At 71.5% G+C, this 24,430-nt stretch overlaps 3 protein-coding genes across 3 annotated transcripts; all 3 read left to right on the top strand.

Annotated features, from left to right (window-relative positions):
- The first annotated feature begins 1,717 nt into the window (after positions 1-1,717).
- Positions 1,718-11,918, top strand: LOC142598540 (sodium/potassium-transporting ATPase subunit alpha-2-like). The gene is given in 25 exon segments (XM_075737357.1): positions 1,718-1,833; positions 3,662-3,751; positions 3,843-3,947; positions 4,031-4,090; positions 4,619-4,690; positions 4,692-4,823; positions 5,344-5,457; positions 5,553-5,687; positions 5,843-5,960; positions 6,039-6,307; positions 6,488-6,686; positions 6,797-6,906; positions 7,030-7,164; positions 7,252-7,441; positions 7,932-8,107; positions 8,276-8,412; positions 8,477-8,627; positions 8,979-9,147; positions 9,234-9,388; positions 9,462-9,585; positions 10,056-10,201; positions 10,739-10,869; positions 10,967-11,068; positions 11,158-11,249; positions 11,667-11,918. Coding segments are annotated over 24 exon segments (3,105 nt in total). The 5' UTR covers positions 1,718-1,833; positions 3,662-3,697; the 3' UTR covers positions 11,696-11,918.
- Positions 11,919-14,225: 2,307 nt separating this feature from the next.
- CASQ1 (calsequestrin 1) lies at positions 14,226-18,830 on the top strand. The gene is given in 13 exon segments (XM_075737358.1): positions 14,226-14,249; positions 14,358-14,605; positions 14,607-14,801; positions 15,373-15,457; positions 15,548-15,648; positions 15,864-15,975; positions 16,216-16,289; positions 16,372-16,502; positions 17,762-17,807; positions 17,943-17,997; positions 18,088-18,188; positions 18,287-18,361; positions 18,615-18,830. Coding segments are annotated over 12 exon segments (1,176 nt in total). The 5' UTR covers positions 14,226-14,249; positions 14,358-14,560; the 3' UTR covers positions 18,771-18,830.
- A 740-nt stretch (positions 18,831-19,570) lies between these two features.
- Positions 19,571-23,784, top strand: PEA15 (proliferation and apoptosis adaptor protein 15). The gene is made up of 4 exons (XM_075736906.1): positions 19,571-19,658; positions 22,685-22,858; positions 23,303-23,458; positions 23,569-23,784. The coding sequence occupies exons 2-4, from the start codon at positions 22,687-22,689 to the stop codon at positions 23,631-23,633; spliced, it is 393 nt and encodes a 130-aa protein (XP_075593021.1). The 5' UTR covers positions 19,571-19,658; positions 22,685-22,686; the 3' UTR covers positions 23,634-23,784.
- Positions 23,785-24,430: the final 646 nt, after the last annotated feature.

Below are 24,430 nucleotides of genomic sequence, written 5' to 3'. Positions count from 1 at the left end.
CACAACCACCGCGCGCACAACCACTGTGGGCACAACCACCGTGGGCACAACCACTGCGGACACAACCACCGCGGGCACAACCACCGCGCGCACACCCACCGCGGGCACAACCACCGCGCGCACACCCACCATGGGCACAACCACCACGCGCACAACCACTGTGGGCACAACCACTGTGGGCACACCCACCATGGGCACAACCACCGCGCGCACACCCACCGCGGGCACAACCACCGCGCGCACAACCACTGTGGGCACAACCACCGTGGGCACAACCACTGCGGACACAACCACCGCGCGCACACCCACCATGGGCACAACCACTGCGGGCACAACCACCGTGGGCACAACCACTGCGGGCACAACCACCATGCGCACACCCACCATGGGCACAACCACTGCGCGCACACCCGCCACGGGCACAGCTGCCACGGGCACAACCACCGCGCGCACACCCGCCACGGGCACAGCCGCCGCGGGCACCGTCCCAGGCGCAGCCAGCCTGGGCACAGTCGGCCCCAGGCACAGCCGTGACCCCGGGAACAGTCGGCTCCTGGGCACAACCGCGTCCCTGGGCACAACCACCGCGGGCACAGCCGGTCCCGGGGCACATCCAGCCCCAGGCCCTCGGCCACAGTCGGTTCCCCGGCACAACCGTGTCCTGGGGGAGCAGCCGGCCTGGGCACCGGTGAACCAGGGCAGGGTTGTCCCTGGGCACAGCCCCCCCGGCACAGCCCCCCCCCAGCACAGCCCCCCCCCGGCACAGCCCCCCCCCAGCACAGCCCCCCCGGCACAGCCCCCCCAGCACAGCCCCCCCCGGCACAGCCCCCCCCAGCACAGCCCCCCCCGGCACAGCCCCCCCCCAGCACAGCCCCCCCAGCACAGCCCCCCCCGGCACAGCCCCCCCGGCACAGCCCCCCCCGGCACAGCCCCCCCGGCACAGCCCCCCCCCCCCGGCACCGCCCCCCCAGCACAGCCCCCCCAGCACAGCCCCCCCCCGGCACAGCCCCCCCGGCACAGCCCCCCCCCCCAGCACAGCCCCCCCAGCACAGCCCCCCCCCCCAGCACAGCCCCCCCGGCACAGCCCCCCCCCCCCAGCACAGCCCCCCCGGCACAGCCCCCCCGGCACAGCCCCCCCAGGCCGTGGCCTTTCCCTGGCTAATTTTAGCCGTCCCGCGCTCCAGTTGCTGCCCGGCCGGGGCAGGAGCACACTGGGAGAACTGGGGACGCGCTGGGGGGGGGGTTGGGGCACACCAGCCCCCCCCAACTGCCCCCCCGGGGTCACCCCCTGCTCTGGGGGGGGCTGCAGGGAGGGACCCAGCCGTCTGGGCAGCCTCTGCCCCCCGTCCCCCCCCCCCGCCACCAAGCTGCGGGGTCAGCGTGGGGGGGTCCGGACCGGGGTCCCCTGAGACCCCCGCAGCGGGGGGCGGTCAGGGGGGGCCGCCCCCCCGGCCCGGACACCTGGGTTCCCACCACTCGGCCGGGACCCCCCACGGCCCCGGACGCCTGGGTCCCACGGCCGCCTCCAAAGGGGGGGGCTGGGACCGGGAGGGGCGCGGAGACCCCCAAGCACGGCCGGGGGGGGGGGGAGCGGGAGGAGCCGCCCCCCATAACGGGAGGGGGGTCGGAGAGGGGGTGCGGGGGGGGGGGGAGAGTCCGTGTCCGGCCAGGAGGGGCGCGGGGGGCTGGAGGGTGGGACGGGGGGGGCCCGGCCCGGTGGGCGGGGGGGGGGACGGGCCGGGCGGGGCCCGGAGGGTTTTTCTCGGCCGCCGCCGCCGCCGCCCCCGAGTGCCCCGGGCCGAGAGCAGCGACGGCAGCGCCATGGGCAGAGGGGTGAGTAGGGGGCCCGGGGCGCCCGCTGCTCCGCCACCCGCCCACGCGGGGCACCCACCCACGCGGGGCACCCACGCACCCCCCCTCCCCCCCCGAGCGCCCACCTCTGCGGGCACCCACCAGCTGCCACCCGGCACCTGACGCTGGCACCCACCCACGCGGGGCACCCACAGCACCCACCCGCTGCCAGGCGGCACCCGCCCACGCGGGACGCCCACCCCCGGGGCACCCACCCGTGTGGGTACCTGCCCGCTGCCAGGCAGCACGCACCCACGCGGGGCACCCACAGCACCCACCCGCTGCCACCGCTGTCCCCGTCGGGTGCTGCCCCCGGCACCCACCCACCGGCGTCCTGCAGCCCGCGGCCCCCCACGCTCCCAGCCGCCACTCCCAGGGTCCCACTGCCCCTTCCCCCCCCATCCCACCCCCCCCCGGTGCCACTGCCCCCCCCCATACTGTCCCCCACCCGGGTCCCACTGCCACCCCTTCCCGAGTGACCCCTGACACGGGTGGACGGCTGCCCGGACGCCTGCGTTCTCCCCCCCCACTTCGGTAAAGGAATGCGAGGGGAGGGAAGGGTCCCCCGCAGTGGGGAAACTGAGGCACGGAGCCGGGGTGCCCCCGTGGAGGACCCTGTCCCCCCCCCCGTGCCCGTCCCCCACCCGTGCCCGTGGCCCCGTGCCCGTGGCCCCGGCTGCTCAGCGCCAGGGTCCCCGGTGCCGTGGCAACGGCCGCGGGGGGGCCCTGAGCCGGGGCTGGCGCCTCGCCCGGTACCCCCAGTCCCGCCGGGCCCCCCCCGTCCCGTCTGGCACGGCCACCTCCCCCCACCCTCCCCCCCGGCCTCTGGGCACCCACCCAAAGGTGGGGGGACCCACAGGATGTGGGACAGGGGGTGGCCCCACGAGCGTCCCCCCGTCCCCTCCTGGCAGACTGTCCCCAGGGAAATGCTGGGGGGGGGGACACACCACACACGACACCCACCCCCAGCGCTACCCTCCTGCCACCCCTACCCCCCCGAAATCCCGGGGTGCCCCCTTCAAGTGCCCCCCCCCCCCCCCGTGCAAAGCCAAAGTGTCCGCGTGTTGGGGGGCTGCGGGTCCCCAGTGTCCGGGGAGGAGGGGGCAGGCAGCAGAGCCCCCCCGCTTGGGGGTGCCCCGTGGGGGGGGTGGGGGTGCCCCCCCGTGTCCCTGTCCCCGAGGTAACACGACCCCCCCCCCCTCCGCTCCCGGCCGTTGTTCTTGGCACCGGGGCCGTTTTCCATGACCGCATCGGCCCCCCCCGCCCCCCCCGGCCCCACGCTGGGGCACCCGCTGCCCCCCCGGCCCCTGCCTGCTCCTGCCTGCTCCTGCCAACCTCCGGCCCGGCGGGCAGAGCCTCCGGACGTGCCACCGGGCCTGCCAGCCCTGGGGGACCCCCCGCCACTGGCAGCGGGGGGCCGGGGGGGGCCGTGTCACCACCCCCCAGGAGGGCGGGCAGGGCTGCCTGTCCCCTGCCTGCGGCAGCACCCCTGCCTTTCCGTCATGCCCTTGGTGTAGGCAGCATGTTTCCCCCACCCCCCCGCCCCAGATTGTGGGACCCCCCCCCATGTCCACAGTGACCCCCCCCATGGCCCCAGGGATCCCCCTCCATGGACAAAGTGATGGCCCTGGGGCCCCCCCCCCCCCCCCCAGCCACAGTGCCACCCCCTCCCTGGTCCTGGCCCCCCCCCCCCCCCACGGCCACAGTGCCACCCCCACTGCCCCCCCACCTCCACGGCGCTTCCCCCCACTTGGACCCCCCCCGCCGCCTGCGGTGCCCCCCATGCCCACGCTGCCACCGGTGCCTGCAGTCCCCCCCGTGCCCACGGTGACGCCCCGTACCCTCGATGATGCCTGTGGCCACGGTGACCCCCATGCTGGCGGTGACATCCATGCCCATGGTAATGCCCCTGCCCACGGCGAGGGCCGTGCCGCCGGTGGTGCCAGCCGCGCCGGCGGTGCCAGCGTGCCCACGGGGTCCCGCGCCCGCAGGCCGGCCGGGAGTACTCGCCCGCTGCCACCACCTCCGAGAACGGGGGCGGCAAGAGGAAGCAGAAGGAGAAGGAGCTGGATGAGCTGAAGAAGGAGGTCAACTTGGTGAGGAGGGGACCGGGGGGACACACACACCGGGGGCGGCTGACCGGGACACCGGGGTGACACGGGTGGCGTGTGCCCGGCAGGATGACCACAAGCTGTCCCTGGATGAGCTGGGCAGGAAGTACCAGGTGGACCTGTCCCGGGTGAGATGTCCCCGTGTCCCGTCCGCAGGGCCGTCTCCAGCATCCTGCATCCCCATCCCCATGGGGGACACTCAGCCGGGCCCCCCCCATCCCCTCCTGCCCCCCCCGCCCCCCCCATCCCCATGGGTGACACCCAGCTGTGCCCCCCATCCCCTCCTGCCCCCCCGTCCCCATGGGGGACACCCAGCCGTGCCCCCCATCCCCTCCTGCCCCCCCATCCCCATGGGTGACACCCAGCTGTGCCCCCCATCCCCTCCTGCCCCCCCGTCCCCATGGGGGACACTCAGCCGTGCCCCCCCATCCCCTCCTGCCCCCCCATCCCCATGGGTGACACCCAGCCGTGCCCCCCCCCCCATCCCCTCCTGCCCCCATGCCCCCCCCCGCCATGTTCCCCGTCCCCTGTAGCCCCTCGCATCCCCAGGGTGCCCTGGCCATGGCACCCTGCCCTCGGGGATCTGTCCCCTGGCTGGGACCCCCGGCATCCCCCCAGCCCCGGGTGGCAGCATGTGCCCCCCCCCCCCCCCCCAGGGCCTGACCAACGCGCGCGCGGCCGAGATCCTGGTGCAGGATGGTCCCAACGCGCTGACGCCCCCCCCCAACCACCCCCGAGTGGGTCAAGTTCTGCCGGCAGCTCTTCGGGGGCTTCTCCATCCTGCTCTGGATCGGGGCCATCCTCTGCTTCCTGGCCTACGGCATCCAGGCTGCCATGGAGGACGAGCCCTCCAACGACAACGTGAGGGCACCTGGGGGGGGGGGGGGCATCGGGGGGGCACGGGCACTGGGGGTACACGGACATCGTGGGGTGCATGAGCATGGCGGGGCACAGGCATCACCAGGTGCACGAGTGGGTGTCACGGGCACAAGCACCCTAGAGAGGGGCACAGGCATCACGGGGACACGGATGTCGTGGAGTTCATGAGCACCCTGGGGTGCACGGACATCGCGGGGTGCATGGGCATCGCAGGGAGCACAGACATTGCAGGGGCATGGGCAGCCTGGGGGGGCACAGGCACCGTGGGGGGCTGGGGGGCAGCTTGCCGGGTGCCCCATCTGTGGGGAGCGTGGCCATGGGCACATTGTCCTGTCGTTCCCCCCCCGCCCCGTGCCAGCTCTTGAGGGTCTGGGTTTGGGCATCAAATGGGCCAGGCTGGTGCGGGGGTCCCCTCTGCAGCCCCCCGTGCTGGGGGCACCCGGGGGGTCCCACCCTGCACCTCGGGGTGCTGGGTGCTGAGGCGTCGCTGCCTGGGTCCCAGCTGTACCTGGGGGTGGTGCTGGCCGCCGTCGTCATCGTCACCGGCTGCTTCTCCTACTACCAAGAGGCCAAAAGCTCCAAGATCATGGACTCCTTCAAGAACATGGTGCCACAGGTAGGTGCCTGGGTGGGCGCCCGGGTGGGCCCAGGGGGTCCCGGGGGGGGGGGGGGGTGCCCAGGCGTCCCTCAGGGTGCTCTGCGTCCCGGCAGCAAGCGCTGGTGATCCGTGAGGGCGAGAAGATCCAGATCAACGCTGAGAACGTGGTGGTGGGCGACCTGGTGGAGGTGAAGGGGGGGGACCGGGTGCCCGCCGACATGCGCATCATCTCCTCCCACGGCTGCAAGGTGAGCGGGCACCGGTGGGCCGGCACGGGGTGGGCACCAGGACTAGCGTGGGGACAGCGGGGCTGGCCCGAGTGGGCTCCCGTGGCCCAGGGGTCCGGCCGGCCGAGCCCGGCGGTGCCCAGTGCCCCAGCGCCCACCGGTGCCGTCGGTGCCAGGTGGACAACTCGTCGCTGACCGGGGAGTCGGAGCCGCAGACCCGCTCGCCCGAGTTCACCCACGAGAACCCGCTGGAGACCCGCAACATCTGCTTCTTCTCCACAAACTGTGTGGAAGGTGGGTCCCGGGGGTCCCTGGCCACGGGGGCCGGGGGGGGGTCCCCCGTGGCTGTGTCACCCTTCCTCGTCCCGCCAGGCACCGCCCGCGGCATCGTCATCTCCACGGGGGACCGGACGGTGATGGGGCGCATCGCCTCGCTGGCCTCGGGGCTGGAGGTGGGGCGCACGCCCATTGCCATGGAGATCGAGCACTTCATCCGCCTCATCACCGGCGTCGCCGTCTTCCTCGGCCTCTCCTTCTTCATCCTCTCCCTCATCCTGGGCTACACCTGGCTGGAGGCCGTCATCTTCCTCATCGGCATCATCGTGGCGAACGTCCCTGAGGGGCTGCTGGCCACCGTCACCGTAAGAGTCACTGGGGGAGCAGAGGGGTGGGATGGTGCGGGGGGGGTGCTGGTTCTGCTGGGAGGGAGGTGGTGGGCACTGGTTCTGCTGGGCTAGCCCTGGTGCACCCAGCAATGCCCAGTGCCTGGTGCTTGCTGACACCCATGGGTGCCCGCTGAGCCCCATGTCCGTCCCCCCCAGGTGTGCCTGACGCTGACGGCCAAGCGGATGGCGCGGAAGAACTGCCTGGTGAAGAACCTGGAGGCGGTGGAGACGCTGGGCTCCACCTCCACCATCTGCTCCGACAAGACGGGGACCCTCACCCAGAACCGCATGACCGTCGCCCACATGTGGTTCGACAACCAGATCCACGAGGCCGACACCACCGAGGACCAGTCGGGTGGGTGGCTGGCACCCTGACCCCAGGGCACCCCCGGGAGCGAGGGAGGTGTCCCCGGAGGAGGCGGGGGGGGGGGGCGCGGTGTGGCTGAGGGGCTGGGTGTCCCCCAGGTGCCACCTTCGACAAGCGCTCGCCCACCTGGGCGGCACTGGCACGCATCGCCGGGCTCTGCAACCGCGCCGTCTTCAAGCCAGGCCAGGAAAACATCTCCATTTCCAAGGTGGGTGGGTGCTGACCCCCCCCCCCCGCCCCCAGAACCTCCCAAATCCTCCTGAGAGCCGGGGCGGTGCCGGCCCCGGTGCCCCTCGTGCCGCCGGCATCACCGTCAGCATCCCCACGCCAGCGGGACACGGCGGGCGACGCCTCGGAGTCGGCGCTGCTGAAGTGCATCCAGCTCTCCTGCGGCTCTGTCAAAAAGATGCGGGACAAGAACCCCAAAGTCACCGAGATCCCCTTCAACTCCACCAACAAATACCAGGTGTGCCGGGCCGGCGGTGGCGGCGGCGACCCCGGGGCGGTTGGCAGGTGCAGCGCGGTGACGGCGTGCCCGCTGCTGTGCCCGCAGCTCTCCATCCACGAGCGGGAGGAAGACCCCCAGGGGTACCTGCTGGTGATGAAGGGGGCCCCCGAGCGCATCCTGGACCGCTGCTCCCGCATCCTGCTGCAGGGCCAGGAGGTGCCGCTGGACCAGGAGATGCGGGAAGCCTTCCAGAACGCCTACCTGGAGCTGGGGGGGCTGGGGGAGCGCGTGCTGGGTGAGGACGGGGGGCATAGCGCTGGGGGTGGGGGGTGGGGGGCACAGGGGATGGGGCAGGGACGGGCGCGTGGGGGCACGGGGTGGGGTGGTGGAGGTGTGGGGGACATGGGGGGGTGTGGGGGGCTTGGGGTGGGGTGATGGGGGTGGGGGGGGCATGGGGCAGGGCGTGGAGGCAAAGGGACATGGGGTCGGGGGGTGCGGAGGACATAGGAATGTGGGGATGGACAGAGCGACGTGGGGACACGGGGACACAGCATGGGGAGGACGGGCTTGGGGACAGAGGGGCTGGGGGGGGGGGGCACACAGGGGGAACGCGGTGTGTGGAGGATGCAGGGGGTAGGACCACGGGGGGGGCACCGGCACAAGCACTGGGGGGACGTGGGGGCAAAGGGGGCACCGGGGGGGCCGTGACAGGGACCAGGGGTACCGGGCAAGGGAAGGGGGTGCCCGGGGGTGCCCACACCCCGTCACCCGCCGGCACCCACCAGGTTTCTGCCACCTCTACCTGCCCCCGGACAAGTTCCCCCGCGGGTTCAGGTTTGATGCCGACGAGGTCAACTTCCCCACCAGCAACCTCTGCTTCGTGGGGCTGATGTCCATGATCGACCCCCCCCGCGCTGCCGTCCCCGACGCAGTCGGCAAGTGCCGCAGCGCCGGCATCAAGGTGGGACCCTCTCTGCGGACCCTCTGACCCCCCCCGGGTCCCCCCATCCCTGCACTCCCCCCCCATCCCTGTGCTCCCTGACCCCCCCCGGGGTCCCCCCTCCATCCCTGCACCCCACAGCCCCCCCCACCCTGAGCAGGGGGTCACCCCTCTGTGCCCCCCCCCCAGGTGATCATGGTGACCGGGGACCACCCCATCACGGCCAAGGCCATCGCCAAGGGGGTGGGCATCATCTCGGAGGGCAACGAGACGGTGGAGGACATCGCCGCCCGCCTCAACATCCCCGTCAGCCAGGTCAACCCCCGGTAGGCACCAGTGCCGGGGGGGGTCCGGGGGTCCGGCGGCCCCCGCTGAAGCTGCGTGTGGCAGGGAGGCGAAGGCCTGCGTGGTGCACGGCTCCGACCTGAAGGACATGACCTCGGAGCAGCTGGACGAGATCCTCAAGAACCACACCGAGATCGTCTTCGCCCGCACGTCCCCCCAGCAGAAGCTCATCATCGTGGAGGGCTGCCAGCGCCAGGTGTCCCTGTCCCCGTGTCCCCTGCTGCCCCCGTCCCGCGCCTCGCCACGTCCCCGTCCCCATCCGCACAGTGCCCTCGTCCCCGTGCCCCGCGGTGCCCTGTCCTGTGCCCCATCCTGTCCCCGCGCCCCGTGGTGTCCCCATCCCTGTGCCCCGTGGTGTCCCCATGTCCCTTGGTGCATGGGAATGGGGACATCATAGTGCCACCGTCCCTGTGCCCCGTGGTGTCCCCGTGCCCCGTGGTGTCCCCATTCCCATGCACCGTAGTGCCACCATCTCTCTGCCTCGTGGCGTCCCCGTGGTGGCCCCGTCCCCATGCCCCGTCCCTGTCCCTGACCCCCGCGTCCCCAGGGTGCCATCGTGGCGGTGACGGGGGATGGGGTGAACGACTCCCCGGCGCTGAAGAAAGCCGACATCGGCATCGCCATGGGCATCGCCGGCTCCGACGTCTCCAAGCAGGCGGCCGACATGATCCTCCTCGACGACAACTTCGCCTCCATCGTCACCGGCGTGGAGGAAGGTCGGTGCCGGCCCCTCCATCACCCTCCTCACCCCCCTCATGGGCACCCCCTGCCCTTTGTCACCCGCCACCCCCCGACCCCGCAGGCCGCCTGATCTTTGACAACCTGAAGAAGTCCATCGCCTACACCCTGACCAGCAACATCCCCGAGATCACGCCCTTCCTCCTCTTCATCATCGCCAACATCCCGCTGCCCCTGGGCACCGTCACCATCCTCTGCATCGACCTGGGCACCGACATGGTGAGGATGGGGAGGGACGGGGGGGGGTGACAGGGGGTGACAAGGGGTGACGGTGTCCCCCCCCCCCGCCCAGGTCCCCGCCATCTCGCTGGCGTACGAGGCGGCCGAGAGTGACATCATGAAGCGCCAGCCCAGGAACCCCCGGACCGACAAGCTGGTGAACGAGCGGCTCATCAGCATGGCCTACGGGCAGATCGGTGAGGGGCGGGGGACAGACCCCCCCCCCGGGGACAATGGGGGCCCCCAGCACCGGTGGCACCCCAGGACCCGCTGGTGGTACCAAGTGAGGCCCCCCCCAGCTGGCCTCCGGAGCCCCAGGGCCCCCCCCATGACCGTGGAGCACCCACCCGTGACCCCGGGCTGTGCCGTGATGAGCCGTGCCCTGACCCCACGCGCCCCAGGGGGGACGGGGGGGACGACACCCGGGGACATCCAGGTGCCACCAAGGTCCCCCCCACATCCCTCGTGCCACCGGCATCCCCCGTGTGAAGGAACCGGTGGCCCCTGGGGTGCCCATCCCTGATCCTGGGGTGCCCATCCCGGGGTGCCCATCCCTGATCCCGGGGTGCCCATCCCGGGGTGCCCATCCCTGATCCTGGGGTGCCCACCCCAATCTGGGGTGCCCATCCCGGGGTGCCCACCCTGATCCGGGGTGCTGTCCCCCCAGGGATGATCCAGGCGCTGGGCGGTTTCTTCACCTACTTCGTGATCCTGGCGGAGAACGGGTTCCTGCCCGGCACGCTGGTGGGCATCCGCCTGGCCTGGGACGACCGCTCCACCAACGACCTGGAGGACTCCTACGGGCAGGAGTGGGTCAGTGGCCCCTCGCACGCCCCTCGCACACCTGCTTGTGCGCCTGCCTTGGCACGGCTCTGCTCTGCGTGTGTGCTTACACACGTGTGCTCTCACCTGCCCGTGGTTGTGCATGTGCAAATCCGCCCCTCAGCTCATGCAAAGGCCTTGCACGAGCGTGCACACGTGTGTGTTGGTGTGTTTGCATGTGCCCTCGCAGCCCCATCCCTGTGCATGTTCCCACATGCCCATTTGTGCGCCTGCCTTTGCACGGCTGTGCTCATGTGTGCACACTCACATGCTTAGGCACGTGTGCCCTCACATGTCTGCGCTTGTGTGAAGTCCTTGCATGTGCACACACACACGCACACACACGTTTGCATGTGCCATCCCACACTCATCCTGCACATCTCCTTGCACGCTTCGCACCTGCCCCTGTGCGGCAGCGCCCGTGCCTGCCTCCCTGTGTGTGAGCGTGCGAACTAGGCGGGTAGAGCATGTGAGTGTGCAAAGGATGGGCACGCGGGTGTGCACTGAGACCGTGCCCGCCCCCCCCAGACCTACGAGCAGCGGAAGGTGGTGGAGTTCACGTGCCACACCGCCTTCTTCGCCAGCATCGTGGTGGTGCAATGGGCCGACCTCATCATCTGCAAGACCCGACGCAACTCCGTCTTCCAGCAGGGCATGAAGTGGGTGCCCCCCCCTCCCCCCAGCACCCCCCCCCGCAGCACCCATGGGTGCCCCCCCCCCCCGTGCCTCCCTCCCACCCACGCCGCTCTCCCGCAGGAACAAGATCCTGATCTTCGGGCTGCTGGAGGAGACGGCGCTGGCGGCGTTCCTCTCCTATTGCCCCGGGATGGGGGTGGCCCTGCGCATGTACCCCCTCAAGTGAGTCGGGGGGGAGGGGGGGCACCCCGGCCCTGCCACCCCCACCCATGGGTGCCTCCCCACAAACGCTGCCCCCCCCCCCCCCCCAGGGTCACCTGGTGGTTCTGCGCCTTCCCCTACAGCCTCCTCATCTTCGCCTACGATGAGGTTCGCAAGCTCATCCTGCGCCGCTACCCCGGCGGTGAGTGACACCCCCCCGGTGTGACCCCCCCAAACCCCCCGGCGTGACACCCCCCCCCAAACCCCCCATCTTGCTCCCCTGCCCCCTAAAGCAGACGCTGCCCCCCCCCCCCAACCCACCCTCAGGGCTGGAGCCTGCACCCAAAGGACTGGGGGGGGGGGGGGGAGGTTAGGGGGTACCTGGGTGGGTGGGGGCACCCCCGGGGGTTGGGGTGGGGGGACCCAAAGAAGTGGGGGGACCACCCAGGAGACATGGGGAGCACCTAAAGGGTTTGGGGGGGGGGACACAGGGAAGTGGGGAGCCCCCATGGGAGAAGGGGATACCCAGGAGAGGTGGGGGGCACTCAAGGGGGGGGGGGCACCCAGGGGGTGGGGAACACCCCCAGCTCACCCCCCCGTGACACCCATCCCCTTGCAGGCTGGGTGGAGAAGGAGACCTACTACTAGGTGCCCGTGTGGCCCCCCCAGTCCCCCCCGGCCCCCCCTCACCCCAACCCTGCACCCCTATACTAACCCCGGGGCTGGCGCTGCCGGGCACGGCGGGGGGGCCGGGCACCCCCCGGCCCGGGGAGACCCAGGAGTGCGGGGGGGGGGGGGGGCACCCTTTGCTCCCCCCATGGGGCATCCAGACCCCCCCACAACTTCAGAGCAATAAACCAGTTTAACCCCTTTGTGCCCTCGTTTGTGCTGGGGGGGAATGGGGGGGGGGGCAGGGGGACCAAGGGGGCGCAGGATGGGGGGTACAGGGGAGAATGGACCCTGCCTGCCCTCCCCCACCTCCCTGACCCCCCCCACGTTCTCTGTGTCCCCCAATACCCCGTGTTCCTGCCTTGTTACCTGATGCCCCCCCCATGTCCCCTTATGGCCCCCCCACATCCCCCGTGTCCTCATGTCCCCCCCCGACCTCCATGCCCCGATGTGGCCCCATGTCCCCCATAACCCCCAATAACACCCATGCCCCAGTGTCTCCCATGTCCCCCCCATGTCCCTGTGACCCCCCCCATGCCCCCATGTTCCCGTGCCCCCCCCATGCCCCCATGTCCCCCCATGCCTCCCCTCATGTCCCCCCCATGCCCCCCCCCATGCCCCCCCATATCCCCCCATGTCCCCCCCATGCCCCCCCATGCCCCCCCATGTCCCCCCCATATCCCCCCATATCCCCCCATGTCCCCCCACGCCCCCATGTCCCCTCATGCCCCCCCTATATCCCCCCATGCCCCCCCATATCCCCCCATGTCCCCCCATGTCCCCCCATATCCCCCCATGTCCCCCCATGCCCCCATGTCCCCCCATATCCCCCCATGTCCCCCATGCCCCCCATGTCCCCCCCCATGCCCCCAGCCAGCAGCGCCCCCTGGTGGTTGCCCCCGCAGAACCACCCCTGCCCCCCCATCATTTCTCAGCCCCCCCCCCCCCGCAGTGGGGTAGCTGTGGGGCAGCCATAACCTGCTACATCCCCCAAATCCCTCCCCGCACCCTGGGGACCCCCCGCCCCCAGCACAGGGTGACACCCAGGGACACGGTGAGTGCGAGTCCCACGGGGGGGGGGGGGGGCCTGAGTCAGCAGCGCGGGGGGGGCGCAGGGTCCGGCCCCGCTCGGGTTTCGCTGACGGGTTTTGGTGTCACCCGGGGTTAAAAATAAGGAGTCAGGGTCACCCGAAACCGGGGCGGGGGGCAGAGCGGGCTGGGAGGGGGACCCTGCACCCACTGGCGCCTGTGGGAGGGTCCTGGGTACCCCATAGCCCCGGCATGGGGGTCCCGGGCACCCCAGTTCCCTGCACACAGGGGTGCTGGGCACCCACGGCCCTGTGCATGGGGGTCCCGGGCACCCACCTCCCTGTGTACGGGGGGTCCTGGGCACCCCCAGCCCCTTCGTGGGGGGTCCTGCGCACCCACCTCCCCCTGGCACGGGGGTTCTGGCCCCCATGCCTTGTGGGCAGAAGCCCCCCCCCCCCCATCCCTGGGGGTGACCATGGGGGGTCTGCCCCCCCCCAGCCCGTGGGGATCCACTTCTCGGTGGTCAGCAGAGCGGGCGGTCACCCGATCGGAGGGGGATGGAGGTGACAAAATACGGCGTCCCCCCTCCCTGATGGGGCCACGCAGCTGGCGGCCACGGGGCTGGGGGGGGTCCCCATCAGCCCCAACCCAGGGCCGGGACCCCTCGGTCCTGAGGTGGGGGGTGCCCATTGCCGGGGGGGTACCCAGCCCCCCCATCCCTGGGGTGTCCCTGTCCCCAGCCAGGACTCCGGGGAACGGGGGACCCCGATGCTGGGGTGGGGAGCTGCCACCCGGGGGTCCCCAGCATCCACTGGGGACAGGACACCCGTGGGGGACCCCAATGCTGGGGTGGGGAGCGGCCGCCTGTGCCCCCCGTCCTTGCAGCGTCCCTGGGGCCCAGCACTGGTGACCCCACGCTCAGCTCCTTATTTTTAGCCCCCCCCGGCCCCCCCCCCGCCGTCTCCTCTTTCTTTGCTTAATATGGAGCTGGAGCGGGCGGCGAGGCGGGAGGGGACGGGGCTGAGCACCCCCCCGGCCGGATCCTGCACCCCCTGAGCCCCCCTGCACCCGGTGTGTGTGGTGAAGGGCCGGGGGTGCGGGGGGGTCAGGGTGTCACTGTGCCCCCCCTTTGTGCCTTCGGCCACTTTGGGGGTGGGAAGGGGCTGCGTGTCCGTGTGTCCCCCCCAGCTGTGTCCGTCCGTCCCCTCCTGGTGTGGCCGGAAGGGGCCGTGTCTGTCCATGTGTGTGTCCCCCCCGGGGGGCCATGTCTGTCCATCCCCCCCCGGGGGCCAGGCAGCGGCTGCCTGTCCCTCCCCTGAGCCGGGCTGTGTCTGTCTGTCCGTCCCTGGACACGAAGACATTGCCTGTCTGTCCCCAGGGCTGCGTCTGTCTGTCCGTCTGTCTGTCCATCCCCAGGGCTGGCTGTCTGTCCATCTGTCCATCCATCCATCCATCCCCGGCGCTGTCTGTCCATCTGTCCGTCCGTCTGTCTATCCCCAGGGCTGTCTGTCTGTCCATCCATCCGTCCGTCCCTGGGGCTGGCTGTCCATCTGTCCATCCGTCTGTCTGTCCCCAGGGCTGTCCGTCTGTCCATTCAGCCATCCATCCCCAGGGCTGGCTGGCTGTCCGTCTGTCCATCCGTCCGTCCCCAGAGCTGGCCGTCCGTTCCCTGGCTGTGCATCCACCCCCTCTCCCCTGAGTCCCGTCCGTCCGTCCGTCCGTCCCTCTCCGACGGTCCGTATCTGCCCGTCTGTCCGTGGGTCCCATCCACCCGCCCGTGTGTCCGTCCCCATCCGTGGGTCTGTCTGAGGGGCGATGGGGGTCTGGGGGTGGGTGCTGGCGCTGCTGGCGCTGGGGGCCGGGGTCTCGGGGGGGGGCCGGGGGGGGCCTGGACTTCCCCACCTACGACGGGCTGGACCGGGTGCTGCCCGTCACCGTGAAGAACTACAAGGCGATGCTGAAGCGGTTCCCGGTGCTGGCCCTGCTGTACCACCGCCCCGGCCAGGGCGAGCGGGCAGCCCAGCGTCACCACGAGATGGAGGAGCTGGTCCTGGAGGTGGGCACCGGGGGGGGGGGCACGGGGGGGTGACACCCCAGGGGACCCCGCGTGGCGCTGGGGACACCGAGGGGATGCCGGTGGGACGCGTGCTGGCTCCGGGGAAGCAGTACTCGTGTGGCACTGGGGACGCTGGTGGGGACCAGGGGACACTGGCCCCAGCGCCCAGGGGTGGGGGGTCCATGGGGCCGGCTGGGGGCAGGCCAGCGGAAAGGGGACAGGGGCTGGCGGTGATGGGGGGGGGGGGGGCGGGGGCACCCCCACCTATCTTTGCCTTCTCCATTCTCAGGCCAAGGGCTGATGGGCCCCCCCTCGCACCCGTAATGGCACCCATCCTGCTGTGGGGACACTGGCTGGGGGGGGGCCCATCCCTATGAACCCCCATCCCTACGAACCAGCACCCGCCGGCCCCCCCCGGCACGGGCAGTGAGGGATGGAGGGCTGGATGCAGGGATGGCGGGGGGCACAGCTGGGCTGGGGACCCTGGGGGACATTGGGGGACCCTTGGCTGGTGGGGGGGGTCACAGGGCTGGTGGCAGGTGCCCCCCCCAGCACGATGTCCCCCCCCCAGCTGGCAGCCCAGGTGCTGGAGGACAAGGGAGTGGGCTTCGGCCTCGTTGACTCTGAGAAGGATGCGGCTGTCGCCAAAAAGCTGGGTAAGGGTGACCCCCCCCGGCCCCCCGCTGGGACCCCGCAGGCACAGGGACCCCCCCAGATCCCCCAGCTGAGCCTCCCTGCCCCCCCAGGTCTGACGGAGGAAGACAGCATCTACGTGTTCAAGGAGGATGAGGTGATCGAGTACGACGGGGAGCTGGCGGCGGACACGCTGGTGGAGTTCCTGTTGGATGTGAGAGCCCCCCCCCCCACTGGGGGACCCAGGGCTCTGGGACCCCCCCCAGCCGCTGCCCCCTCCGGTATCTCAGGAGGGAACCCAGCAGTCCGGGCCCCTTTTGCACGGCTGGGGAGGACCCAGGCATCCTGACACACACCCCACACCCCCCAGCTCTCCCTGACCCGGGGGGGGTCCCTGGGGACCCTGCTGATGCCCCCCACCCCTCCTAGGTGCTGGAGGATCCAGTGGAGTTTATTGAGGGTGACCACGAGCTCCAGGCCTTCAAGAACATCGAGGATGACCCCAAACTCATCGGCTACTTCAAGAGCAAGGACTCAGAGCGTACGTGGGGCTGGGTGTCCCCCCCGTTTGTCCCCCTGTGCCCCCCCCCAGCCCCCGAACCATCCTTTCGTCCCTCCATTTGCCTGTCCATCACCCCTCCCTCCGTGGGGCACCAGGCTGGGTGTCCTTCTGCAGCCAGAGCCACCGGGACAGAGCCAGGCTGGGGGTGCGGGTGCCGGCGCGGGGCTGTGGGGCCGGTACCCGATGCCAGCGCCAGGACCCATCCCTGCCCCCCCCCAGACTTCAAGGCCTTCGAGGAGGCGGCGGAGGAGTTTCACCCCTACATCCCCTTTTTCGCCACCTTTGACGGCAAGGTAGGGGAGAGGGTCCCGGTGGGGCGGGGTCAGCCCCCCCCCAGCACCCATGGGTGGCTCAGGGACCCCAACCCCACCCCAGGTGGCCAAGAAGCTCACCCTGAAGCTGAACGAGATCGACTTCTACGAGCCCTTCATGGAGGAGCCGCTGACCATCCCCGACCGGCCCAACAGCAAGGAGGAGATCGTGGCCTTCGTGGAGGAGCACAAGAGGTGGGGGCCCGGCCGCCCCCGGCCCTGCCGCCCCCGGCCCTGCCTCGGTTTCCCCCGCAGGGGCTGAGGGGGGGACCAGGTGCCATGAGGAGGTGGTTGCTAGGGGAGGTGGTTGCTATGGAGGGAGGTGGTTGCCATGGGGAGGTGGTTGCTATGGAGGGAGGTGGTTGCCATGGGGAGGTGGTTGCTATGCGGACAAGTTGCTATGGGAGGTGGTTGCCATAGGGACAGGTTGCCAGGGGAGGTGGTTGCTGTGGGGAGGTGGTTGCCAGGGGAGGTGGTTGCCATGGGAGGTGGTTGCCATGGGGAGGTGGTTGCCAGGGGAGGTGGTTGCCAGGGGAGGTGGTTGCCATGGGGAGGTGGTTGCTATGGAGGGAGGTGGTTGCCATGGGGAGGTGGTTGCTATGGAGGTGATTGCCATGGGAAGTGGTTGCTATGCGGACAGGTTGCCATGGGAGGTGGTTGCCATGGGGAGGTGGTTGCTATGGGAGGTTGTTGCCAAGGAGGGATGGTTGCCACGGGACACTGTTACCATAGGAGGTAGTTGCCATGGGGACAGGTTGCCATGGCAGGTGGTTGCCATGGGAAACCGTTGCCACGAGGAGGTGACTGCCAGGGCAGCCGCAGCCTCGGGGATGGGGGATTCCCGGGGCGGGGGGAGGCCGGGGGCCCCCCCGGTGCACAGCAAGGCCCTCACCCCCCCCCGGTCCCCGCTTCCCCCCCGACCCGTGTGGTCCCTGGGGTGACATGAGTTCACAAGGTCTCAGCAGGATTGGGGCGGGGGGGGGGGGGGCTGACCCTGCCTCTGGGGGGATGTCAGTGAGCCGTGGGGCAGCCGACACCCACCCCCCCAAACACACACCCCCCTCCCGGGGCCGGGGGTCCCGGCGGGGCGGGCAGGGCAGGGTTAAGGCCCGGGCGCTGCCGCTGCCGGGATGTTCCCGAAGCCTTAATCCCCCCCCGGATCAACCCGCCCCCCCCCCCCCGCCATGGCCTCAATCCTGCGGGAGATGGGGAGATGGGGGGACCCTCCATGGCCCCCCCCGAGGTGCCAGCGGTGCTGGGGGGGTTCAGCCCTGGCCCTGTCCTGTGTCCCCGAGCCAGCCTGGGTGTCCTGCCTCCCCCCCCCAGCTGCTGCAGCCCCATCTGAGAAGCCCCCCCCAGCTGCACAGCAGAGCCCTGGAGGGGCAGCAGCTCCGGGGGGGGGGGGGTTTGGGGGTGCCCCTCACCATTCCCCCCCCCCCCCCCCCATCTCACAGAGCCACTCTGCGGAAACTCAAACCCGAGAGCATGTTTGAAACCTGGGTGAGTATGGGGGGGGGGGGAATGGGGGGTGTCCCGCCCCCATCACCTTGACATCCCTCCCTCGGGGAGCCCCCCCACTCATGGGGTTCCCGTTTCTGCCCCCCCGCTGGTGACACCGGCCCGTGTCCCCCCCAGGAAGATGACATGGACGGGATCCACATCGTGGCCTTCGCAGAGGAGGATGATCCAGGTGAGGGAGGGGTCTGGGGAAGTCGGGGGGGGTCAGGGGGTCCGGGGGGGGTCCTGGCACCCCTCACCCCCGCTCCCCCCCCCCCCCAAGATGGGTTTGAGTTCCTGGAGATCCTGAAGGATGTGGCCCAAGACAACACGGACAACCCTGACCTCAGCATCCTCTGGATCGACCCTGAGGATTTCCCGCTGGTACCAGCCCCCCCCGGGGGGGGGACACCCCACCACGACCCCCTCTGGCGCTGGGGGGGGGGCTGGGGGGGGGCTGACCCCTGTGTTTGTGTCCCCAGCTCATCCCTTACTGGGAGAAAACCTTCAACATCGACCTGTCCCGGCCGCAGATCGGGGTGGTCAACGTCACCGACGTGCGTGCCCCCCCCTCCCCGGACCCCCGGCATGGCCCCCCCCCCCATCAGCCAGCCCTGGGCGCTGAGTCCTGACAGGCTCATCACATGGGTGGTCATCAAAGGCAGCCCCTGGGAGTTGGGGGGCCCAGCCTGTCCTGTGCCCCTGGTTGCGGGGGTCCCACCCCCCCCCCGGGTGTCCCCCTGCCCCCTCCCACGGCGGTGCCCCCCCCAATGCCCTGCCTGTCCCCTGCCCCCCCACCGGTGTCCCCAGGCCGACAGCGTGTGGCTGGAGATGGCGGACGAGGAGGACCTGCCCGGCCCAGCGGAGCTGGAGGAGTGGATCGAGGACGTGCTGGCGGGAGAGATCAACACTGAGGACGACGACGACGACGATGACGATGACGATGATGACGATGATGACGACTAGGCCTTGAGCTGGGCCTCCACTCCTGGCCCCATCCCTGTGCGAACCATTAAAGTCCCCAAAGAACCAGGCTGTGTCACCGGGGGGGGGGGGGCACGGGGGGGCTGGAGATGCTCCAGGCACAGGCGAGAGCCCCGTGCGAAATCCCCGTGCGAGATCCCTCGTGCAAGATCCCCCCTTGACACCCCCTCCCTGTGCACGATCCACCGTGCAGCATCCTGAGGGATTGGCCCCTAAAAGAACTGCCCCCCCCCCAAGAAAACCCCTCACGTGAGATCCTGGTGGCAGCTCCCAGGGGATCTCCTGGTGCAACCCCCCCCCGTGGAAATCCCTGTGCAGGATCCCCTCCTCGTGCGAGCCCCGTCCCCGTGCAAGCTCCCCTGGGAGATCCCCCTCCCTCCCATGTTGGACACCCCCCCCCCCGTGTGAAATCCCCGGGGGGGACTTTCCCTGGGGCTTCCTGGGGTGGGGGGGGGGGTGGGGGAGCAGTACAGTGACACCCACGGGGGACTTGGACACTCGTGGGTGTCCCCGAGGTGGCTCTTTCCTGCGGTGGCAGCCGGGGGTCCCTGGGGGGGGGGGGGGGGGACTGGGGGACCCCAAGGGGATGGGGGGGACGGACCCACACACCATGGGACGAGCGCGTGGGTGCCCCCACGGGTGATCGCGCCAAACCCTCACCCACCCACGATCCCTATAGGGCGGGGCTATTCCCCCTTCCTCCCACCGCCCCGCCCCGTTAAGCCCCACCCACACGGCCCCGCCCCATCAAGCCCCGCCCATTCCATTCCCCCCCCCCCCCCCCCCCCTCGCCGCTCAGAGCGGCAGCACCGAGACACCGAGCGGCCGCACCGGCACCGCCACCGCCACCGGCACCGCCCCAGCCGGCCGGTAAGTGCGGGGCTACGAGGGGAACGGAGGCTCCGACCGAACACCGGGACCGGGACCGGGACCGGGACCGGGACCGGGACCGGGACCGGATGGAGGCGGCGGCCGCCGCCTCCATCCGGTCCCGGTCCCGGTCCCGGTCCCGATCCCGGTCGCCTCAGTCGGGCATGCAGCCGCGATAGTTGACCCCCCCCCCCCCCCGATACTAGACACCCCCCCTCCGGTAGTATACCCCTCCCCCCCGGTAATCCCCCCCCCCCCCCGCTCCGGTAAAGGGCAGCGCCCCCACCCGTGATGCCCCGCCCCGGCCGTGGCCAGGAAGGGGTTAACGACCCCGGTGTTAACGGGGGTGCCAGGACACCCCCCCCCCCGCCGGTTTCCCCCCCCCCCCGGGTCCCGCTCGCCCCTTCCACTTCCCCTTTCGCTCTTGGGGGGGGGGGGGAACTCGTGACCCCAGGGGGGAGGAGGGGGGGGGCTGCCGGTCCACGCAGTGCCACCCGGTCTCGGGCCCCGTCCGGTCCACGCGGGACACGAGGTCGCCCATCCCCACCCGGTCCCGGTGCCCATCCCCACCCGGTCCCCCTCGGTGCCACCGGGTCCCCCATTCCCACCCGACACGCGGCGTGTCCCCCCATCCCCCGTGGATGCTACCCGGTCTCTGTGGGGTAAAGGGTCTCCCCCACCCGTGTCCCGCTCCCAGTGCCGCCCAGTACCAGCGGGAGTACCGGGATGCCACCCGTTCCCCCCCGGACACGGTGTCCCCGCGCGGATGGGTGCCGGGGGGTGTGTGTGGGGGGGGACACGTGTGCGTGGCCGGATTCCTGGGGAACACGAGTGGAAAAGGGCGCGTGAGGAGGTCACGCGCTGCTGCTGCTGGGCCGGGCTGGGCCCAACTGGACCAAACTGGGGCCAAACTGGGCCGTGACGGCGACGGAGCCGCCTCTTCTGCCCCGCGGCCCCGGGACAGGGGGGTTGGGGGGGCCACGACTCATCCCCCCACCCGCCCCCGCGGTGCTCCGGCCCACGGAGGTTCCGCATGGCCATGCGTGGGGAAACTGAGGCACGGGGCGGGGCGAGGGCCCATCCAGATGTGCCCCAGATGTGCAGCCCCGGGGATGCTGCTCCGGCCACGGGCAGGGCGGGACCTCCGGGACACGGGTGGGACCCCCCCCGGGTGGGACCCCCCCCCGGGGCAGGATGGTGCCGCTGCCCACGCAGCAGGACGATGCCCGTGGCTCGGGGCGGTGCCCGCGGGGCAGCACGTTGCCCGTGGGGCACGGCGGTGCCCACGCAGCGGTAGGATGCCCACAGGGCGGTGTCCGTGGGGCCGGGCCGTGTCCGTGGGGCCTGGGCCGTGACTCTGTTTCCCGGGGGGGGGTCCGGGGGAGGGAAGGGGGCGGCCCCGGCCGGCGCTGCGCTGCTCCCCGCGGCACAAAGGCCCCTTGTCCCCCGGGCTGCAGGGGGGGGCGGGGGGGGGGGGTCCCTCCTCCCCGTCCCGCTATCGCCACCCACCCCAAAATCACGGGGGGGGGGGACGGGGGACACACAGCGATTGGAGCAGCCCCGCCCCCCCCGCACCTGGCCGGCGCGGGGGAGACAAAGGCGGGAAGGAACCGTCCCACCCGTGTCCTGCCCCCCCTCCGTGTCCCGGCCCCCCCCCCCCCCCCCCCCGCGGCGGGATTAAGCGCGCCCCCCGCCCGCCCTTGTGAATGGGACCCGTGGGGCCACGCCCCTCGTGCATATTCATGAGGCGCTTTGCACGGGAAGGGTGAATGGGGGGGTCCCACGGGGGGGGGGGTCCCACGGGGGGGGGGGTGTCTGGGCGGGGGGGGGGTGCGCGGGGGGGGACCCAGGCGTCCGGGCCGGACTCGCCGGGCCTGGGAACGGGCAGGCGGCCACGGCGGGGGGCGGGGGGGGGGTCCCCCCGCCTCCAGCGGCCCCCCCCGCCCGGAAGGACCCGGGCGTCCGGGCCAAGGTCTGAGTCATCGGCTGCCTTAAAGGGGCCGGACGCGGCTGGGACACGCGTGTACGCGTCGGGGGGCACCACGCGGGAGCGTGTGTGTGTGTGTGTGTGTGTGTGTGTGTGACTGAGTGTGGGAGCACGCGGGTGTGCACGTGTGCGTGCGGGTGTGGGGTGTGGGTGGGTGTCTGTGCGTGCAGGTGTTGGCGTGGGGGGGGGGTGTTTACGGGTGTAGGCACGAGTGTGCGTGTGCGGAGGGGAGGTGCGGGGGGGGGCGCGCATGCGTGCACGTGCCGGGGGTGAGCAGCACGGTGGGTAGCAGCGTGTTTGTGTCTCTGTGTGTCCCCCCCCCCCCCCCCATGTGTCTGTGCCCCCCCCGCCGTGTCTGTGTGGCCCGAGTGGGGTGCCTGGGTCCCGTGTCCGTCCCCCCCCCAGCACCCATGGGTGCCACCACCAGGGAGGGACACAGGAGAAACCCCAAAGGGCAGCCGGATGCTGTGATCACCATGGCAACCGCATCCCTGGGGTGGGTGGCCGCAGTCGCCATGGTGACCAAAGCGCAACAGGAGATGGGGGACAGGGTGTGAACCCCCCCCCCCCAGGCCTGGCACTGGGACTGAATGTGTCCCTGGTCCCCCCCTACCTGGCACCCCCCACCCTAGGGTGCCCAAAGCCTCTGCATGGTGGGGGGGTGGGGAGGAATGTGGTGAGTGTGCAAGGGGGCCCCGTGCTGGGGGGGGGGGGCTGTGCTGGGGGGACAGACCATGCAATGGGGGGGTGCAAGCGTGCAAGCAGCACCGTGCTATTGGGGGCGGGGGGGGGGGGGGAATGTGCAAGGCCAGGGCGCGTGTGCAAGGCTCCCCCGCACCGGGGGGGGCACACGCAGCAGAGCAGCCGCCGCCAGCACCCGGCGGGTCCCGCCGTCCCCCGTCCCTGTCACATCCCGTGAGCGTCACATGAGTCACGGGCCAGTGGAGCCCGGCTGGCGCCGCGGCGCTGGGGAGGGATCGGGGTGTGGGGGGGTGCGCAGCAGCTGAGGCCGGGCAGCTCGTGACGCGGGTGGCGCCAGCCATGGCTGAGTACCGCAGCTTGCTGGAGGAGCTGGCCCAGAACATCACGGCCGAGGACCTGGAGCAGCTGAAGTCGGCCTGCAAGGAGGACATCCCCAGCGAGGAGAGCGAGGCCATCGCCACCAGCCACCACTGGTTCTCCTTCCTGGAGAAGCACAGCAAGCTGGACAGAGGTGAGACCCCCCCCGCGGGGTGGCCCCAGCCCCCGTCCCCGTCTCTCCCCTGGTCCCCAGCCCTGGCTGCTGCCCTGATCCCGGGCTGTTCCCTGGTCTGGACCCCATCCTGGTCCCCTCCTTTCCTGGTCCCTGCTCCCGGTCCCATCCCTGTCCCCTGCCCTGCTCCCTGTCCCCTCTCCTGATCCGCACCCCAGTCCCTCGTACCGGTCCCTGTCCTTGTCCCCTGCCCTGTCCCTGCTCCTCATCCCCGTCTCCTGCTCCTGGTCCTTGTCCCCACCCCGGTCCCCGTCCCAGCCCTTGTTCCTGTCCTTTGTCCCCTCTTCCCGTCCCCATCCCGGTCCCTGTGCCCTGGGATCGTCGTCCCCTGCCCTGCCCGCTGTCCCGGGGCACCCTTCGCAATGCGGCGCGGGTGGCCCAACACGTGTCCCCGCGTCCCCGCAGACAACCTGTCGTACATCGAGCACATCTTCGAGATCTCGCGCCGCCCCGACCTGCTGACCATGGTGGTGCAGTACCGCACCCAGGTCCTCAAGATCTCCGAGGAGGACGAGGTGGACACCAAGCTCACCCGCATCCCCAGTGCCAAGAAGTACAAGGGTGAGCCCCCCCCCCCACCCCGGGACAGGGACCCCCAGGGCAGGGACAGGGTCCCTCTGGGTGGGGGGAGACAGGGAGAGGCCCCCACTGACCCCGCCATGTCTCGGCAGACATCATCCGGCAGCCCTCGGAAGAGGAGATCATCAAACTGGCCCCCCCGCCCAAGAAAGCCTGAGGGGTGGCGAGGAGGAGGAGGAGGAGGAGGAAGGCTGTGGGTTCCCCCCCCCCCCACCCCATGTCCCCCTGCCACCTCTCCGGCCCTGGGGCGTGGACAGGCGGGGGGGGGCCGGCACGGTCACTAACAAAGTCTTAACGCCCCCCCCTCGAGTCGGGGCTGGGGGCCGGGCGGCTCTGCGTGTGCGTGGGTGTGCACGTGTGGGTGTGCGTGTGTTTGGGGGGGGGGGGGGGCGCGCTTCGCTATTCCCAGGGGACCCCCGAGTCCTCACTGGGAGGGGGGACAAGAGGAACAGGGACCTCCCCCCCAGTCCCAGTTGTGGCTGGGGGGGTGCCAGGCACCGGGACCACCCCCCACCCCAGTGTTGGGGGGGGACAGGGCTGGGGACAGGGACCCAAGTGAGTGTCGTGGGGGGGACGAAGGACAGGGCACGTCAGGAGGGAGGTGAGCAGCAGGGCTGGGGGCGGCGGGGGGGGCTTTGCTGACCCCCCCCAGGCAGGATGGAGGATGGTGTGAGTTTGTCAGGCCTCAGCCCCACAGGGAGGGTGGGGGCACATCTTCAGTGTCCCCCCCGCCCCCAGGGGCTGCGGTGGGTGGGGGGATGAGGAGGTGACGGCGGGGGGGGAGGCAGTGGGAGCCCCTGTGCAGGGTGGTGCTGTTCAAGGGCGGGGGGGGGCAGACTCCCCCCGAGCATTGGGGAAATCATTGTTGGAACGACACCCCCCCCCCAACCCCACTTTGGTTGAGGGGGCAGAACTGGCATCCCCCCTAAACCAGCCAGGTTTGGGGGGTGGGGG

Source organism: Balearica regulorum, chromosome 28 (genome assembly GCF_011004875.1).
Source record: "Balearica regulorum gibbericeps isolate bBalReg1 chromosome 28, bBalReg1.pri, whole genome shotgun sequence".
NCBI classification, from domain to species: domain Eukaryota; kingdom Metazoa; phylum Chordata; class Aves; order Gruiformes; family Gruidae; genus Balearica; species Balearica regulorum.
This window is presented reverse-complemented; position numbering and strand designations above follow the sequence as displayed.